At 37.3% G+C, this 20,014-nt stretch overlaps 2 protein-coding genes across 2 annotated transcripts in view; one reads left to right on the forward strand and one right to left on the reverse strand.

The window, feature by feature from the left end:
• The first annotated feature begins 1,258 nt into the window (after positions 1–1,258).
• Positions 1,259–15,399, forward strand: Ctbs (chitobiase). The gene is made up of 7 exons (XM_003479066.5): positions 1,259–1,451; positions 5,087–5,225; positions 5,708–5,916; positions 9,717–9,888; positions 11,804–11,901; positions 12,325–12,486; positions 14,756–15,399. Exons 1-7 carry the CDS (start codon positions 1,284–1,286, stop codon positions 14,945–14,947), a joined length of 1,140 nt encoding a protein of 379 aa, XP_003479114.3. The 5' UTR covers positions 1,259–1,283; the 3' UTR covers positions 14,948–15,399.
• The window catches only part of Spata1 (spermatogenesis associated 1), a 44,221-nt gene continuing 38,447 nt past the window's right edge, over positions 14,241–20,014 (reverse strand). The window contains exon 12 of the mRNA XM_063257573.1: positions 14,241–14,270. Coding sequence (XP_063113643.1) covers positions 14,241–14,270 — 30 coding nt within the window. The remainder of the gene's footprint in view (positions 14,271–20,014) is intronic.

Below are 20,014 nucleotides of genomic sequence, written 5' to 3' on the forward strand. Positions count from 1 at the left end.
TTTATATCCGTCAATCTTGGAGTCTCCAGAATTACCTTTTTCTTTGTTCTTGTTTGCTTCTCAAGCAGGCTTAAGAATTATTTCTTCCTGTTTGAGCTAGTCTTCCAATTTTATCTTCCCCTGCACATTCCTTTCGGCTATCTTCTGTTGATTTTTTTCGTTTCTTTTTTTCTTGTCTCCAGGCACTCTTACCTCCCTTGCCCATACACTTTATTATATCCTGGTGGGGCTTCATCTTCTCCTCTTTCTTGGAATAGTGAGTTTTCTTAAGTATTTCCCTTCATTGTCTATTTTCTTCATCTTTCATTTTCAGTGTTTTGGCCTTGTCCTATATTATTGGTTTCTTTTGGCCACAATTTATGATTAAAGGTAAAAAATAAGTAAAAAGAGCAGAAGCACTGAGTGGATGGACAGTCTTTCTGACTGAATTTCACCAGAGTGATGTGGTTGTGTGATTTATAGAGAAAAATCCAGTGGCAGTCTCTTTGGTGAATCTCTTGGGTTAATCAAATTTTGATTAACACAGTGAGCATCACAGTGGGAGGGATCAGTTTACAGTTGGCACAAACTCTGACTTGTTCCCTGTTTAGGTACTGGATAAAGACAAACACTCATCAAATAATTCAACCTCTCAATTTCAGGTTAGAGGGAAGAGGGACAGCTGCCCTGGGACAGGAAGCTGGACAAAAGTTCTAGCAACCCTACGTCCCCTTATTTTCGATTTAACCGCTCATATTTATGCTTTCCAGCTTCCAACATTTTGTTTACAGAAGCTCCATGTCCTTGCGGTTTAGGTTTTCCCTAGAGGTTCAGCAACGGGCTAAACAATATTGGACGCTCCTCCGCGTGCCACCGTTTAAGTCAGGACAGGTGTTCCTATGGTTGAAAAGCGTTTTGGGTACACCAATCGTGCAGCTCAGCCATCCATTCCAAAGACATCCCATTTTTTCATTTGGGGGGATTCCCGCTAACTTCAGGCTCCATAAGGAGTATATAAAGTGCCACAACGCAGAGCCAGAGTGGAAATAGGTGGAGACAATAAGCCGCAGAGATATTAACCCGGGGTCAACAACCCACTTACTGGGTACGTAGTCAACGCAGGCTGGGGAGACGCCCCCTGCTCTTCCGGGACCTTCACCACCCACCTCGCAGCCCTGCCCCCGCCAAGCCCCGCCCTCAGAAAGGCCCCGCCCACCGTGACGGCCCCGCCCCGCCCCTGCCCGCCCGGAAGAGCGCGCTCTCGCTGTCTGTCCTCCCTCTGGCCCGCCCGCCCGCCCGCCCGCATGTCTGCGCCCCTGCTCCAACGCTTTGCTCAGCGCCCAGTCCCGAGGGTCACCCTGCTGCCGCTGCGGCTGCTGGCCTTGCTGGCTCTGTTCCTTGCGGTCTGGGCTGACTGTCCTTGCCAGGAACCTGCGCTCTGCGGCCCGATCTTACACCGCCCCGATTTCGAGGTCAGAGCCTCTCACCGCTGTGGGTCTGATCCTCAAGGCTGGGAGAGAGGAGTGGAACGGAGCCCTAACCGAGAGGCGATGGGACTCTAGCACTAACCGTGACCGTTTGCCGAGGGCCTTCCTATTTACAGATTTCCTTCAGTTTGCGGAGGGGGAAACTGCCGGCGCGGAGAGGTTGAGTAACCCCTCCTACGCCTCCCGGGCTGGAGTGCCCAGCTCTGCCGGCGAGGCTTAAACCCATGTCTCACTTTGAGGGCCAGCTCCTGTCTCTCCCTTGCCCGGCCTCCTCTCCAGGGGCAGACTAGGTATAAAACCCAAAGGTGGGATGATTCACTTCGTGGTTTCAGCGAATGAGGGCTTTGTATGGAAGAGACAGAGAATGTTTTATCTTTTTAAAAGTGTAGCTATTGAGCTCTTTCCTTCATGGTGCCTCAGAACCAAGAAGAGTGGAAAAAATAGATCTTTCAGTAAATTTTCCTTCTACCTAAACAGTTTATAAGGCTTCTGGCTTATAAACCTTCTGAAGCTGTATTAGAGCTACTTAACTGAAAGTTGGGAGGCGACCTTGAGGTGGGAGCAGAGACTTCGTGTAGGCAGAATGGCATGGAACTGGACATCTGTGACCCCACATTCCTGCAAGCACAGGACGGTCAGGGCAGCTGCAGCGTTATTCAGTTGAACTTGCAATGGGTCAAGACTAAAATCAGTCAGTCCGGTACCACACAGATCCAAATGTTTTAGCTGTCTGGTGCACACATGATGTTGGACAAAGTCAGGGAGCTAAGGTTTTTTTTTTTTTTTTGTATTTTTGAAATAGGGTTTCACTATATAGTTCAGACTGGCATTGAACTCATTGTGGCCCAGGCGGGCCTCAAATTCGCAGCAGTCCTCCTGCCTCAGCCACCTGAGTGCTGGAATTACAGACATGCATCACTGTGCTTGGCTTGGAAAGTCAGATTTTGTCCAAAGAACAATTCTTTTGTAGAAATAGGACCAATTTTTAGTTCTTAATGTAGTAGATTAATTTGAAGGCAGGGCTTGTAAGTATATATACACTGTTCAGGAGAAAAAATAAAAGTGAAAGCTGTGGTGACCCTGCCCAGTGTGGAAATCTTTTTAAAAACTTCAGGCCAAAAGTTTATCTGAGGGAAGAACAATTCATGATAATCGATCAGACTCATATCATCAACAACTCATAGAGATATAAAAGATATAAAAGAGTTGTAGGTTTCTATAGACTGAACACAAATGCAAAGAAGTTGATTAGCTGTGGTTAGGTGTTTGCCTCATTTGCGTAAGACCTGGAGAAAAGTCCCTGCTAGGTTAGTTGGTGGTTTCTGATTGAGTTTTGTCTTACTGTTTACACGTTATGTTACACTTCGGTTAAGTGGAAATCTAAGGCACTGGAGCTGTTTCAACCTAATGGTCTCAATAAATGTTTTTTAAAAACTATCTGAAAGATTTATTGTAGCATCCAATATTTGGTAGATTAGGTAATATTTGTGGGCATTTTGAAAAATGTGATGTGGGAAAATTAAGCGTATTTTCATATGGTCACAGTAACTAAAAACTTTACTAACTTCTGTACTTTTTGAAATATGTTTTAAATCTTGGAAATTGAGCCGAAGGCCTCATGTATATAAAGAAGCCACATTACTACTAATGTACACCCGCAGCCCCTTCCCTTGTGTTTTCAATCAGATCTCACAAGCACTTATTATTTTTTAAAAATCCTTTAGTCTTAATTATTGGAATTAAAATCAAGACAGTTTGATAAAAAAGTGAATCCAAAGATTCATAGTCCATTCAATTCATATTCTTTAATTTTTATTATTTATTTACTTATTTATTAATGAGACAGAGTTTGGCTAAATGGCTAAGTTGCCCTGCTGGATTTAAATTAGTGATCTTTCTGTCTTAGCTTCCCAGAGTGCTGGAATTACAGGTGTGTTTTTTTAAAATCCTTTTTATTATTTTACAGGGAAGTTTAAAAAGTAAAAGAAAAAGGGAGGAGACCAAAAAAGTTAAATGTTGAGTTTTTAGTACACCTACTGCTCCTGCCAATCCAGTCTCCTCAGAGTAGCCCGAGGATTTACTCTGCAATGGATCTCCACCATCCAAGGATAAAATTCAAAATCCTCAGTGGTGTACAAAGTTCTTCACATTACTAATATTTACCTAAACTCCTTTTAGGTGATTCTGCACTTTCAGGATTTCTGTGCTGTGGCTACTTTCAGTCCCGGAATCAGAATTCTCCTGCGGTGTAGGGACATCTGAGTTGTTTGTTCCCTCCTCTGAGAATGTTCCCTTTTGCCCATTGGTACCCTTCCTCCATTGTCATTATATAGATTTCATTCAACCCTATGGTATTGTCCTCAGGGAAATTTTCCTGTCCTACCTTCGAACTGATCTCCATGGCACCCTGCATTTCCTTGTAACCTTTACTACTATTGCAATTAATAACTCCTTTACAAACTTGATTTCTCTTATTAACCTCTGTGTCCCTAGTGTCTAGCAAAATACCCTCCCTAGCAGGATGTGGTGATAATGCCTGTAATCACAGCTATGAGACTGATGTGGGAGGGGCATAAGTTCCAGACCAACCGGGTAAACTTTGCAATGTTCTACCTCAAAACCAACAGCCCTCCCCCCACAAAAACAAACAAACAAAACAGAAAACATACCAAAGGATTGGGGATGTAGCTTGGTGTTCTCTGAATTCAATCCTAGTGCAAAGAAGAAAGGAAAGGAAGGATGGGGGGGAAAGGAAGGAAGGAAGGAAGGAAGGAAGGAAGGAAGGAAGGAAAAAGAAGAATCCTGAACCTTCTCTATGCTTTACTAAAACTGAATAAATATTTTCTGGATCTATTAATCAGTACCTTGGAATAAAAGAAACCTGACCAGTGAGACTTCTGTTTGACTTGACTAAGAAGTCAATGCCACTAACAACATTCCTAGTACCTGCCTAGTGCAGTACCTGCGGCTCCGTGTGCAGGGCCAGAGCTATTCCCAGACTCACTTCTCTTCCTCGCTCTTTCAGTCAGTCACCACCTCCTGTGAATGTTGCCTTCCTCGAATCTCCCAGATCTGTTCACTCTCCTCACTTTACTGAGTGCTCTGTGGTAGAGGTTGCCAGCACCTCTTGCCTGGATTCATCCAACAGCTTCCCTGTTCTTTCAGTTTGGGGCCCTCTTTCATACATTTTTTACTTCAGCTGAAGGGATTTCTCTAAGATGCACAGCTTCTTTTAAAAAGGTTTTTATTTTCTCCATTGCCTTCAGGATATAGGACTAACTTCTCAACAGGTCTTACGAGGCTCATGAGGATTTAATCACTGCTTACCCCTCCTCCCAGGCTCTTTTCTACGCTAAATTCTAGGCATGCACTATGTATACCGAATATTCATTTACACAATCACCCACATTCTCTCTGCGTCCAGGCCTTGGCATTTCCCACTGTCTTCCTGGCCTGTCCTTCCTCCCTTTCCTGGCCCGGTTAGTTATCCTTGCCACCAGGTTACACTGGCATCCTCATGTCTTTACCCTCGTACTGTCAGAGCCTGGTGTACGGTGGTCTGGGTGGTCAGCATGATATGCTTGATTTACATGAGAATGCTTATCCTGATTGTTCCACAGGTCTTTGTATTTGATGTTGGCCAGAAAACTTGGAAATCTTATGACTGGTCACAGATTACCACAGTGGCAGTGTTTGGAAAATATGACTCAGAACTCATGTGCTATGCGCATTCAAAAGGAGCCAGAGTAGTGCTAAAAGGTATTTTTTTTTTTTTTACCGGTTGCATGCATTTAGTTAATTGGTAAATTTACCAGTATCATTTGCTATATCCTTGTTTTAAAAAAAATTTGTTTATATTCATCTTTTTTTGAAATCTTTAATTTTCAGTAAATTAATTTCACAAATCAAGATCTCTTTTGAAAGCTTATATAATCCATTTAATGATTTTGAGCAAAATGTGACAGGCTAATTGGCAAACTGTCTCACTTTTAGTTAGTTTACAAGTTCTGCCTTTAATTTGAGGATGATCTTTATTTTATCTATGTTGCTAATTTTAGAGATTAGTAGGCAATGGCTATTATTTTGATATGTTAATTTACTATTTGGGGATTAGAGGCTAGTATTCCAAAATAATGAAATGTTTTAAAACAGTTTGTTCCCTTTGAAAGTGGGTTTGTAAAATAAATGACATTTTACTATAAAAAGCATATAGATACAAAAGATATCTATTTCTTCCATAGGAGATGTACCCTTAAAGGACATCATTGATCCCAGTTTCAGAGCATCCTGGATAGCACAGAAACTTCACTTGGCCAAAACACAATATATGGATGGAATTAATATTGACATAGAGCAGGAAGTTAATTGTTCATCGCCTGAATACAACGCATTAACAGCTTTGGTCAAAGAAACCACAGAGTCTTTCCATCATGAGATTGAGGGATCACAGGTAAAAACATTCATTTTTTTTTCTTGGAAATTCTGTATTTTCTCTATCACAATGGTTTCATGAAGTATACGGTCTAATAGTGATGCAAAATGGAAGAATTTCAGGACATATTTCCTAAACATATTTTATAAATTTAATGTTATTAAGGAACTTTAAGGTACAAAAATTTGTTCTGCATTCACATCAGAATACAACACTGAGATTCCTCCTTGCAGCAGAATACAGTGTTAGGCAGTGAAGGCAGGAAGCATCATGAAGAGCCCGATTTTCACCGGTCAGAATAGAAATAACTCTTGCAAGAGGAGAGGTAGTTCTGGGGAAGTGTCACACTTACTCCATGGTCTGTAAATTGCTTGGAGAGAACCCAAGGCCCAATAAAGCTCAAAGGACTGATTGTGTAGAACTTGTAAGAGCTATGACAGATGACAGTGTGCTTTTTCATTGCCATAATGATTCCAGTACCAGGCATCTTGCTGGGAACTGTGCAGTAACAAAGGATAGTGTGGCTCCAAATGACTAATCTTAAATCTGGTCACATATCAGGATGACAAGGGGTCTCAAAAAGAATACATATGTACATAGACACTAAGGACCCACTGCAAAAAAATATTATTCAGAAGGTTTTTGATGAACCTAGAAATCGCTGATTATAATTAAGAGCTACTAAGTTAGATAGTGACTTTTTTTTTTTTTTTGGTACTAGGGATCAAACTCACAACCTCATGGTTGCCAGGGCAGGTGCTTAAGCTGCTAAGCTAAATCCCCAGCCTGATAGTGAGATTTTTGAAAGCTGGGAACAGATCCTCAATGTCTAACATGATGTTTAAAAATTATTTACTAAATATGTGAATAATGCCTTTAAATAATTTTAAATGTGGTTAAATAGGGTGCACATGCACACATTCTCTCTCTCTCTCTCTCTCTCTCTCTCTCTCTCTCTCTCTCTCTCCCTAACTTTCCAGGGAGAGCTTGGTTGCAAGGCCCCATGTGAATACCAAAATCTATAGATGTTCAAGTCCTGTACATAAAATGGCAAAGTATGCAGGACCTTCTGTATACTCTACATTACTTATAATACCTAATACAATGTAAATGTTATATATAGTTTCTATGCTGTTTTTTAAAGAATAAAGACAAGAAAAGTATGTACATGCTAAGTATAGGTACAATTTAAAAAGTATTTTTATCTAACTATATTGTGTCTAAGAATGATAAATGTAATATTCATTCTAAGATGGAGCATTATAAATACAACCATCAATTCCTAAACCTGTCTCAGAATCATCTGGGAGTATTCATTTAAAATTTCTCAAAATTGATTCAGTAGGTCTGGGATAGAGCATAGGGAACTGCAACTTTATCAAGTGCTCTAGTTGGTCATTGTGAATATGAGGATCACTGGTAAAATAATGATGAGAGGACTTGCATCTGTATGGTTTTATGCAAATAGGGAAGTTTGTAGGTATGGAATGCAAATTTTCAAATGGGTACAGTGTAGAAAAGAATAGCAAATACCTGGCATGCTCCTTCCTCCTTGTAAGTTTTGGTTTCAGGAAATTTTCCTTTATTCTCTTGGTCGCTTTACTAACAGGTTAGATTAGTAACCTGTTAGTAACTAACAGGTTACTAACAGGTTAATTTTCAGGCCCTCATTAAGTTATAGTGAAAGAACAAGATCAATGAAATTGGGCAAAATCCCTATTATCTATTTTCAGCCAGCTGTGCTGCTACATGCTTACAATCCCAGCACTCTGCGAGGCTGAGGCAGAAAGACTGTAAGTTTGAGCCTAGTTAGAACTTAGCAATTTAGCAAGACCATATCTCAGAATAAAAAATAAAAACAAAAAGGACTGGGGATATAGTCTAGGGTTATATCTGTGGATTCAATCTCTAGGACCACAAAAAAAAAAAAATAACAAAAGCTAAAGGAGTATCCATCTTCATGTTTAAGAGTGAGTAGAATAATTTGGATTATTATGTCAGATTCATTTAAGGTGAATAAGTAGGAGGTATGGTTGGAAAACTAGTTGAGATTGTGGAAGATCCAGGATATAAGCCTGGGAATATGCATTTTATTCCGTATGTAATGGGGTACATGGGTAGACTTGTGAATGTGGATGTTTTGGGAGATTATTCTATGCAGTATATAAAACCAAAAGAGAAAGGGAGACTACTACTTATCCACCATCCTAGTAACTAGAGACTTATAGTTTGAATCAGGATAATGGCATAGCCTACCACTCAGCAAACACTTATTGAATTAATTAATAGAAAGTAAGGGGCAAAAGAACTATGAGAGGATACTCAAGGGAAACTGTAGTTAGAGTTGGGGTTAAAGGAAGGAAGGCAAATGTCAGAAAATGGCTAAAGATTTTTAAATTAGTAGCTAAAAAAATGGCCAAGTAGAAATCCTGGAGCAGAAAATGAGATTTGGGAAAAAGTTGATTTAAGTTTACAAAATTATGATCATAAAATTAAAGAGTTAGAGATGCCTTTGAAAAATTCTATACTCTTCTTTTCATAGGTTGGAAAACAGATTCAAATGTGTTACATAGCAGTGATGCAGAACAAGTTATAACAGACCCAAAACTAGAACCCAAGTCTTTTGATTTCCTGTCAGTATACTAGTACTACTGTCTCAAAAATATAAGATTAACTATGATAGGAAATCCAGGTGAAAATACTGTCAGCACTCAACTGGAAGATATGGAATAGCAAAATGAATTTGAAATGTTTCTGCTTAGAGATAGTCATTTATTTTCTCTTTTAAATATGACATGGCCTCATTTTGATAGATGGGATAGGTCCGGTATATAAGAATTTCACTTGATCACCTATTTTGACATATAACGCATCTGACATAATGTGCATGTTTGATCATTTTACATAAATTTGTATGTGTTTTTCCTCGGGTTACCTTTGATGTAACTTGGTTTATGGAATATAGGCACCAAGGTAGAACTATTGAGAAAAGCTCGTAAAGATGAGTCTTCTTTAAAGCCAGTAGTAGAAGAATTAAGGAGAGAACTTTGAAGTCCTGAAGAGTTTTGCTGTGATAAATTGGCCAAAGTGTACACATTTTACCTAAAGTATCTCATTTATGGTAATTAATCAATGAGTGTTTACTAAGTGCCTAATTAAGGAAAAAACCCTTTAATGACATTTTAGAACATTTCTACACATTAAAATAACTCATTAACATTAGTTTAGGCAATAACAAGACTCATTTGTGTTGAATTTTTACCATTCAAAATGAAAGATAATAAAAAATATGTCATTTAAATGATTTATTCAACATTTCAGATTGATTAATCTATAGCTGTGGTCCATAACACACCAGTTTTCTAACTGTAATATTGGGCTGAACCTACCATGTAGTATAATTATGAATCAGAGGCTTGTACTTACAACCCAGTCATGCTGTGACAACAGAAGACTTGTTTAGCCTACACAGATCTTTAATACTGTGGGTGTTTGAATTCTTTTAGTGTGCCTTTACTTTTCAGTTGTTTAGGAGCCTCACAGCACGCTATTGTCATTATACCTACTTTTTTTCAGCCAGTTATCAGCCAGCCTCTTCTTTTTTATGTAGTGTCTAAATATGTGTGTAGGCCAGTCCAATGTAGTAATAAACCAGTTTCTTAGAACTGTTCTAGTTCTGTATGTGCCAATCTCTACATTTATGTACTATAACAGTTCTTTTTCCTTGGGTAGTATAAGGCAAAAGAATATATGGAAAATCCATATGATATAATATGTATGTTTGATTACATTGCATGAAATTATATGTTTTCTCACAGGTAACCTTTGATGTAGCATGGTCTCCAAAGAACATAGACAGAAGATGCTATAATTACACTGGAATTGCAGATGCTTGTGACTTTCTCTTTGTGATGTCTTATGATGAACAAAGTCAGGTTTGGTCAGAATGTATTGCAGCAGCCAATGCTCCCTATAATCAGACATTATCTGGTAAGAATTCAAAAATGATAATTTCCTAGTAATATTAATTTTGGAACCTCAAACATCAAGATATCTTTTAATTACATTAAAATTACATTAATACATTACATTAAATTTATTACATTACATCATTACATTACATTAAAATTAAATTACATTATTTTATACATTTTCTCATTTGTGTGGCCTAAATATCTAAAAATCACTTAATTTGGAGAGTTTTAATGTTTACAAAAAGTTTTAAATTTTCCTTTAACTTTTCTAACAACTATGCGGGATAAGTATTTATAATAAACCCTCTTCTATATAAGAAATAAAAGGGATTAAATGTTCAAGTTTGTACAATTATAAATATTATATAGCAGGACTCAAAGTGATATTTTAACTTCAAGTACAACACTTTTGTCATGAATCTATATTAAAAAAATGTACCTAGAATTCAGTGAGATCCTTTTGTTAAAATAGTGTTAACTATTTTAGTAGCAAAGATAATTATGAGTATCCACCACACATGATTAGCAGGATTTTCTCTGTCTTATTTAATATTAGTTTTTTTCTTTTTCTTTTCTTTTTTCTTTCTTTTCTTTTTTTTTTTTTTTGGATAGTGAAACTCAAACCCAGGACCTTGTGCTTGTCAGGCAGATGCTTTGCCACTGAGCTACATCTCTGGCCTAATATTAGTTCTTCTATTAAAAATTATATTCCTATTAGAATTAAGAGTACTTCTGACTCATCATCGTATGATGTGTGTTTGTATTCAAGTTCAGATCCCATCAACTGAATAAGAGAGTGGTTGCTATCTTTTGGACTCAAATTCCTGGGACACTTGGTATTGATTCAGTTAACTGATTTATAAATAAAGTTTTTTTTTTCATACAGAGGTAAAATATTAGATGCTTGCCTCATTTTATGATGTTCCAATTGTTTGGATAAAATAATCTGATGAGAAACTTATTCTATTTAAAATTGAAAAATACTATTTTCTATTAAAGTTACAAAATTATTCACATTTGAGTTTCATGTTTCATGAACAGATGATACTCTTAATAAAAGATTCATCACCAAATACTTTGGGGAAATGAAGCATATTATCTCCATTTTAAAAATTTTAACAGTGGCCAGGTATTTAGCTCAGCAGTGTAAGTGCCTGCCTGCTTGGCAAACATGAGGTCATGAGTTCGATCCGGGCACCAAAAAAAAAAAAAAAAAAAAAAAACAAACAAAAAAAAAAAAACAAGAAAAAAGAAAAGAAAAATTTAACAGTATAGAACAGTATTAAAGACTTTAAAAACCAATAAACTTATTTAGCTCAGTAGTCTAGATAATTTAGGAGTATCTCTTTTGGTAGAAAAAAAAAACATGTTTTGTAGCACTGAGCAAAAAAAGAATTGATAGTACCAAAATTTGCTCATTTTTATCTGTTTCCTGCAAGAACAGATTACCTACTATGAAACAGGAGAGGATATTGCTTGTTTGCAGCTACCACTAGGATATTAATAGATAATTTGTAAACATGGAGCACTATGTGCTTTCTTTAAGAAATTCTGATTGTGTAACTGCCAGAAAGTTTGATTTATAGAAATGTTTTGAAACTTTAGCATCTGGATATTAAATCTGTCATGTCTTAGTAGTTAATAAAATTAACATGCTTTCCTGAAATTTTTTCTAGAATTAGATTTTTGTGAATATTTTATGTATATATAAATAATTTCAATTTTTATGAAAAAAGTGATTTAGAAAGCAAGATATGAGTTTATACTTCTTAAGGGATGACTTTTATAATACTATGTTACAGAAAATTAGTATTTTGCGTATTATGTACCTGTTTTTACAAACTTAGATTCTGAGTAGTTGCACAGCTTTTATGAACACATTTACAGATATATGAAGAGAAAAATATGTTTTTATGTCCTTACCTGACTAGGATATAATGACTACATCAAGATGGGCATTAGCCCTAAAAAACTTGTAATGGGTGTTCCTTGGTACGGTTATGATTATCCCTGCCTGAACTTATCTGAGGTAAGAATAGGTCACTTGTAACATAAGTTTCTCTTCTATTATATTTTTACATCCTCTTTTATTTCGTTGGTAATATATAAAACTTTATTTAGAATTTCTGAGGTGTGGCTTGGGACTAAAATTTTTATTTTCATTTAGTAAAAGTGGAAGCTTTTGAATGTTACACTTTTCTTTTTTGTGGTGCTGGGGATTGAACTCGGAGTTTTGTGTGTACAAGGCAAGAACTAACTCTACCACTTAACCACATCCCCAACACTATACATTTTCAGTTAGTAATGAAATTTATTTAGCTTTTTTTCTGCATAGTCAGGTTATCTTTTTATAGCATACATTTTATTTCCAATGAATGTTTTTTTATTTTTTAAAATTTGGATCTTATGATGTGTTTGATAATCTATAACATGAACATTTTTGCATTTCTAGGATCATGTTTGTACCATTGCAAAAGTCCCTTTCCGGGGGGCTCCTTGTAGTGATGCTGCAGGACGACAAGTGCCTTATAAGACAATCATGAAGCAAATAAATAGTTCTGTTTCTGGAAGCCAGTGGAATAAAGATCAGCAGGCTCCTTATTATAATTATAAAGTAAGAATTTCCCCCCAAATTATAAACATTTATTCTGTTAGTTTTTATAACTTTGTATTTTCATAATTAGATATTTGCTGTTAAGAGATTTTATCAGTGTTCATTTAGGATATAACATATAGACTGCTATTTATGTGAGTAAACTTGAATCTATGTAATCAGAAGCTTTAGTTCCCTGGGGAGCAATTCAAATAATGCTAATTCAGTGCAATACTCTTTTTGCACCACTTCATTTTACATGTTGCTGTAAAAACATACACATCACAAACAGGACTTCTTTCGTAATTAACAATTATGTAATGATGATTTGCTTTGAATTGGCTGTGGGCCAAAGTAGGCTGTAAGCTCTAAAGGACTCCATTTCAAAATAGCCTGAAGATTCTGATGCATCTCTTAGGGAGGAATGCGGTTGCAAGCAGATGAATCAGCACTGATTTTATAATAAGAAACTATCATTTCAAAAGTATTTCATAATTGATACTAATAGTATTAAAAATAAGATACAAAAAATTATAGATGGAAATGTGAGGAAATACAGTAAACAATTAGCAGTTCTGATTGGTTGTGTTTAATAAACAGGAATTGTGATGAAAGAGACAAAGAAATTATATTTTTTGTAATTTACCTTTCACATAATTAAAACCTTTTCACCTCAAAAATCTAAGTATAAATAATCTTTGAATTTGATGTAAATCATGTAATTTTAAAAGGAGTCCTAGAATGATAAAAATAATTTAAGAAAGGTTTATGTTCTCGACTAATGATCTAATACTCATTTATAAAAAATGACCACAAACACACTACTGTATAAAAATTATAACTAATACATGTTTGTATGCCTATATGTCAATTATATAGTAAGCTTTAGTATAAGCTTCTAAACTTTAGAATTGAAAATAAACAGTATTTATGGAATGTTCTGGAACCATTATTACACACATCCATGCATGCATACCTGTGTACAAATACACAGGTGCCATGGCCAATATATTTAATAAACATTATATAATGTATGTCTCTCTTGGAGACTTCTAATATACAACACTACATTAAGGGATTTGAGAATTATTGCAATATATAGAGCCATTTAGTTGTTTCAGCAAAGAACTCGTTTCACAGCACTCTTAGAAACAGGTAAGAAATCATGTATAGAGTTTGGTAAAGGTTGTGGTAGCCACCTACATATAATTTAGAAGTATTTAACATGAAATACTGATGTTTTGTCTACTTTTTAAGCTGTTAAATAATAGAATTCAAATACAGAGTGAGATATATACTGGTGTGTAATAATCCACTGCACTTAAATGAGCCACAGTTTATTCATTTACCAATAACTATTGTTTTTAACTCTGAGAGTACTATCATAAAGAAACATACACCTGAATTTCATTCAGAATTGCCTTTAAGAAGTTTCCCAGATATATATAAACATCAGTAAATTATGTTTAGTTACAGGTCTATTTTTACCTCCTGTATTTTTTTGTATTTCCTTTACTCTTTTACCTAGATCTCCTCTTTCCTTTATTCTGTAACCAGTAGCTGGAGTGTTACTGACAGAGAGGTGTACAGGGTAGAAGGCATGTGTAGGAGAACCTAGTTTATAGTTCTTATTCAGATATGTGTTAATCACCCATGGAGTCAACTCTAACAGCCTCTTAGAACAATATCTGTAACACCTAGAAAAGGAGGTTCTTTCCTCCTCCATTGTCATTACCTTTTGATTTGGCTGATTTATTGTAAACAGAATCATCTATTCAGCTTCTAGCTAGGCACACTTCCAGAAACTGTAACAAAAATAAGAAAAGTATATAAGCTGATATTAGCAGACCAGAACAGTGATTTCTTCTTAACTTTGGCTGCATACACAGTTACCAAAGGGAACTAACACAAAACAAACAACAAACATATTTCCTAGTACCAACCTTGGAGGGTTTTGATTTAGTGGGGCTTGTATAGTATGGGGATTTAGGAATGTGAATTTTTCAAAGCTCTACAGTGATTCACGTGAACATCTTGGTTGAAATTACTGCAGTAGATCAAGGAAAGAATCTTAGGACATGAGAAATAAGTAGAGTATATTAGGAAGCTCATTTGTGTAATACTATCAGAAGTACCATAAAAATATTTAGAAAGTATCAAATCATGGAATAAACAGCAGAAAAGTACTGTGAAACAAAATTTTTGTATCTTGTATCTTTTTGAGTTACTGGAATTAAACTTTTTCCCCTCTTACTGTAATTCAAATTTCCATTGTAATTTATTTTTATAGGATTCTGCTGGCCGTTTTCATCAAGTGTGGTATGATAACCCCCAGAGCATTTCTTTAAAGGCAGCATATATACAAAACTATGGCTTACGAGGCATTGGGATGTGGAATGCAAACTGTCTTGACTACTCTGGAGATGCTGAAGCCAAACAGCAAACTGAAGAAATGTGGGAAGCCTTAAAGCCAAAGTTATGACAGAGATGAAGATCTTCTATCAAACTATTAAGATATAGAAAACTGATCTGTATAAATAGATCTAGTAGGGTTGAAGAGATAAAAAGTATAAGTTTTTGTCATGTTGCTGTGTATTTTAGTATACTCAAAAAGATATAAGAAAAGTGCTTTGAATTTGAAAATTACGTTTTTATCAAAAATATTCAGATACATATAGCCAAGAAACAAATCACACATATTAAATGCTTTTTAAGACATTTGAACACTATAATTAGGAAAAAATGCTTTCAAAATTTTATTATGCTAAATTTCTCTGACATTAAAATATACCTTTATAAATCAATGATGACTAAAATGTACAAGTAATTTAAGTGGAAGTTGTTTGCTTAGAAGAGATTGTTTTAAAACGTAGCCTTTGAGAGGCAGTTTGGTTTGTGTTTTTTCCAATAAATCTTAAATTCGAAGCCTGAAAATTAGTGTCTTCTTTAGTTTCACAAATTGATGAGAATGCTTTCAGACTCCATTATAGTATGTATGTGTGTTCTCCAAGATACTGAAGTCACTTAAACCTCTAGGCAGGGAGTCGAGCAAAGATGGCGGATAGATAACAAGTAGCTACAGAAGCTCCCTGAGATAGTCAGTTTAGAATTCAACATAATACAGAGTGGGGAGCCCCAAACAGAGGGAGATGAATTCTCTCGTCGCAAGACGAAATTAAGGCGACTTGCCGACCATCTGAGGTCCTGCTGCAACTGGCTGATGTCGTGACTTGCTGGGGTCCCACTGTGACTTGCCGGGATCCTGCCGCAAATGGCCAGGATCCCGCCGTGACTAGCCAGGTCCCACTATGACTGGCCGGGATCCTGCCACAACTTGCCGAGCTGTCCTGTCGCTTTGACTCACTGGAGATGCAGTTACATTGAGTTCAAGGGTCAGCAAGCTGAACGGAGAGCTGAGCTGGTGGGGAGCCTACATTGATCTGTGGTGAGTGACGGGAGTGGAGCCATTCCATAAATAGGGGGGCTCTGGTGGATGACATTCTGGGACCATGCAGGACTGGCAAGTACAAGGGGCAGCAGTGACTTCAGTCAATTGTTCCCTTCCCAAACAGGATTGGTGGAGTGAGCTAGACCTCGATCATGTGACTCAGCTGAGACCTGTTATCTGAGGTCAAGTTCCTGCAGTGGTGGTGTCCGAGATTTGGCTGGCCGGGAGAGGAGGTGGTGCAAAGTAATACAGTAGTGCAGGCCACAGCAGCTTGACTGATCTAGAAGGGAGGGGCTGGCATACCCTACCCCTGTCTGTAACTTACTAGCACACTGCATTGTGAAGGGTCACCTAGCCAGCGCACTTCAAAAAAATTGTAACCAACAAAGAAAGAAACTGGGGCCTCCTGGAAGAAACAAAAAAGATGGGAAGAGGAAGCAACAACAAAGAGTCCTCAGGCCCCAACCCTGAAAACATTGACCCAGGACAGGTAAATACAAAGGAGAATGAGAAAGCAAACAGGCACTATCAGACACAGCGCCAGTCGACATAAAGAGATATATTCAGGACCTCATAGATGAGTTCAAATATTCAGGACCTCATAGATGAGTTCAAAAGTGTAAAATTTAGACAATTAAAGCAAGATATAAGAAGATTAATAAAAGACACCTCAAGCAGACACAGACAGAAGAAGGGAGGAACTCAAACATAGTAGAGAACCATTTGGTGAAGAATATAAAAAAATATAGAATATATGAAGCAGATTCAAAGAGATCACCAGGAAATTAAAAACTATAGATTCAAATCAGCTTGAAAGGGGAGAACATGGCGGACAGATAACAGCAACTACCGGAGGCTCTCTGAAAGACTCGGCTCAGAAGCCAGAAATGGTGCGGACTAAAGAGACATAAGCAGGTGGAGATATGCTCTGCTGACTCAGGAACGAACTGGGCTGAGAGAAACCAACTTGGAATGCAGTCCTGGTGCTAAAACATGAACAGAAAAGCCTCGGTGTGGAGGCTGGACCCCGCGCCATTGTAAGCCACGATTTGGGTTTCCCGCTGCGCGGCGGCTGGCTGCCTCTACAGTGGCTCGGCAAGGAGAGAGACGCGCAGAAGCTCTGAGAACGGCAATCTGCGAACGGCAGGGAGGCGTGCACTGACTTGTGGTGAGGTGAGTGAGAGAAACTGACACTCCACCACAGTTTGACTCCAGCAGAGGACTTTCTGGGCCTGAGCAGTCCTGCGGGAGCAGGGCGCGGTGGCGACTCCAGCCACACATCCCCCGCTCAGGCGGGATTGGTGAAAAGTGCCTGGCCTGCGTGACACTGCCGGCAGACCTGGTAGGCTGGCCCAACCCAGATCCCAGAGCCTGACGGTGGCCGGGAGGGGAGACGCGTAGGCTGCCTGGTCCATAACTCCCTGGTGCGCGGCAGTGAGCGGGAACACCTAACTGGCGCAATTCCATCAGGCTGTGGCTGACTGGGAGAGAAGCTGGGCCTCTTATATAAGCTTGCATATATAAGGAACAGAGAAGAAGAGGCAGCATGGGAAGAGGCAGCAACAAGAAAGGCTCCTCGGCCCCCAATTCTGAGAAACAGGCTATAGCAGACACCGCACCAATACACATAAGGCACCATATAGAGAGCCTCATAGACCAATTCAGGAATGAAGTTATCAACGACCTGAAGCTAGAAGTATGCAGAATAGTTAGAGAAATGCTAAGTACCACCCAAGAAAAAACAGGTGGTGGAATGGAAGAACAGAAAAAAAGGGGAGAATTGTTTGATGGAGAAAACAGAGAAAGCATAGAATACGTGAAGCAGGTTCAAAGGGACTACCAAGATACTAAGAAGTCTATAGAAGACTGGCATAACAGCTTGAAAGAAACTAAGGACAGACTATCTGAACTGGAGGGCAGACTTGTAATATGGGAGAATGAAATGAAAAACTTCTTAAAAATAACAAAGAAACAAACAACAATAATACAAAGACAAGAAGATGATAAGAGGATCCATAACTTAAGGATTAAGAACATAAAAGAAGAAGTAGGGACACAAACAAGTGAACTACAAAAGCTACTCACAGAAATAATCCAGGAGAATTTTCCTAATTTAGCAAAAGGTAAAGATACTCAGATGTATGAGGCATACAGGACCCCAGCTACCTACAACCCAAACAGAGCAACACCCAGGCATATAATAATAATAATTCCAGAAATTCAATACAAGAACAGAATATTAAAAGCTGTAAGAGACAAGAAACAGACCACTTACAAGGGAACACCCATCAGAATTACAGCAGATTTCTCTGCACAAACCATCAAATCACGAAGAGCGTGGGGGGAAATAATTCAAGCTTTGAAAGATAATAATCTCCAGCCAAGATTGAGATATCCTGCACAACTGTCCCTGGAAATTGATGGAAAAACAAGGTGCTTCCAGGATAAAGAGGAACTGGGGGAATATGCAACCACCAATTCAACTCTACAGAGAGTATTGCAGGATATTCTAAAAAAAGAAAAATACAAAGAATCCAGAAATAATGGCAGAGAGGCCACAACGAATGGAGCAGAGAACAAAATGAAGAAGACAAACTGACAGCTACTGACAGAAAAAGAGCTCAACAGAAATGAGGCAGAGAAGATTGGATGATAGGAACAGCTATTTTGGAGAAAATGACATCTTAATAGGTAATACTGATTTAGTATCATCTTGTTTTGAAGTCTCATCTAGCTTTTGTCCTTCTGTCTCCAATGGTCTAAATAGGCTGTATCTTATTGGATTTTATTATGTACGATAGCATAAGCAAAAACCTTTTAAAGACAAGGAGATTATACAGAAACCATTGTTCATTTTCTGTTAGTCGATTCTAAATACTCTGTAATGCTGTCATTCTCTTGAATGGTTTTACATTGTTTTGATATACTTAATGCTACAGTATACGAAGTTGTACTCAAGGATTTCAAAGAAAGAGACAATATGGTAACTACTTTTAGGTTAGGATTATCTGGTGGTGAAACACTATTCTGCTTAAATGGTTATGTTTTGATCTGTGCTGTTTCATTGTTATGTCCTCTTTTATCTCAATCTCCACTCCATTATTTACTTTTTTATCTTTATCCTTTTAATTAAAGGAAAAAAGATAGCAGGATATATTATAGTAACCCACTTTGACTTTTCATTACCTTGATTTAAAGCCCTGTATTACTCTCACCATCTGGTTTTTAACTGATGTTCCCCTATTCTGTTTTGCTGGATAGTATCAGGTTCGAAAGTTTAGGCATCAGCTGTAAAGATAATGAGATTCATTATGACGCCCATTCTTGTTGACTTTTATCTACTTTTGAAGACCTACAATGTCTCCAATGTTTTGGTTTTGTCGGTTTTATTCTTTACTGTTTTGTTCAATTGTATTATAACTAACAATATAGACAATTCTATTAGAGATAGCGGGAGCCATTATGGTAACCATTGTTGATCACCTTGTATTATGTTTTTACATTATCTATTATGTCCACCCTTTTGACTTGACCGATTCTGTTCTGTTATGTCACATTTGGTTTTACTCTCTTCCAAAAAAGTAATAAGAACCGTGGGAGCAATGAAACCCAAAATGTGTAATAGTCATGGTACAAAAGAGAGGAAAAGAAAGTGCTCCAAACTATATAACTGCATGTATATTTAAGTGTATAAGATAGAAAATGATATCACAGAGTTTTATTGGATCAATGAACAGAACTGTTTGCAGTATCATTGATGGAATGTCCACTTTACAAGCTTTAATTTTGTGACTTGAACACTTATTTCTAAGATGACAATGTGTAATCCATTAACTAGTGATTTCCTACTGTTCAATTTTTTTCTGTAAATCTGTATAACTTGTACCCTTTCCCTGCTTTTTTTTTCTTTTCTCCTTAAATAAAATTTAAAAAAATAAAAAAAAACAAATCAGCTTGAAAGAAACTAAGGATAGATTATCCAAACTGGAGGACAATTTTGCAATGTGGGAGTGTGAGAGGGAAAACTTTTTTAAAATAACAAGGAAATAAGCAATAACAATACAAAGGCTAGAAGATGACAAAAGGATCTATAACGTATAT

This window comes from Cavia porcellus, unplaced genomic scaffold, assembly GCF_034190915.1.
Source record: "Cavia porcellus strain 051 isolate PalLab524CR breed Dunkin Hartley unplaced genomic scaffold, mCavPor4.1 scaffold_1, whole genome shotgun sequence".
Lineage (NCBI taxonomy): Eukaryota > Metazoa > Chordata > Mammalia > Rodentia > Caviidae > Cavia > Cavia porcellus.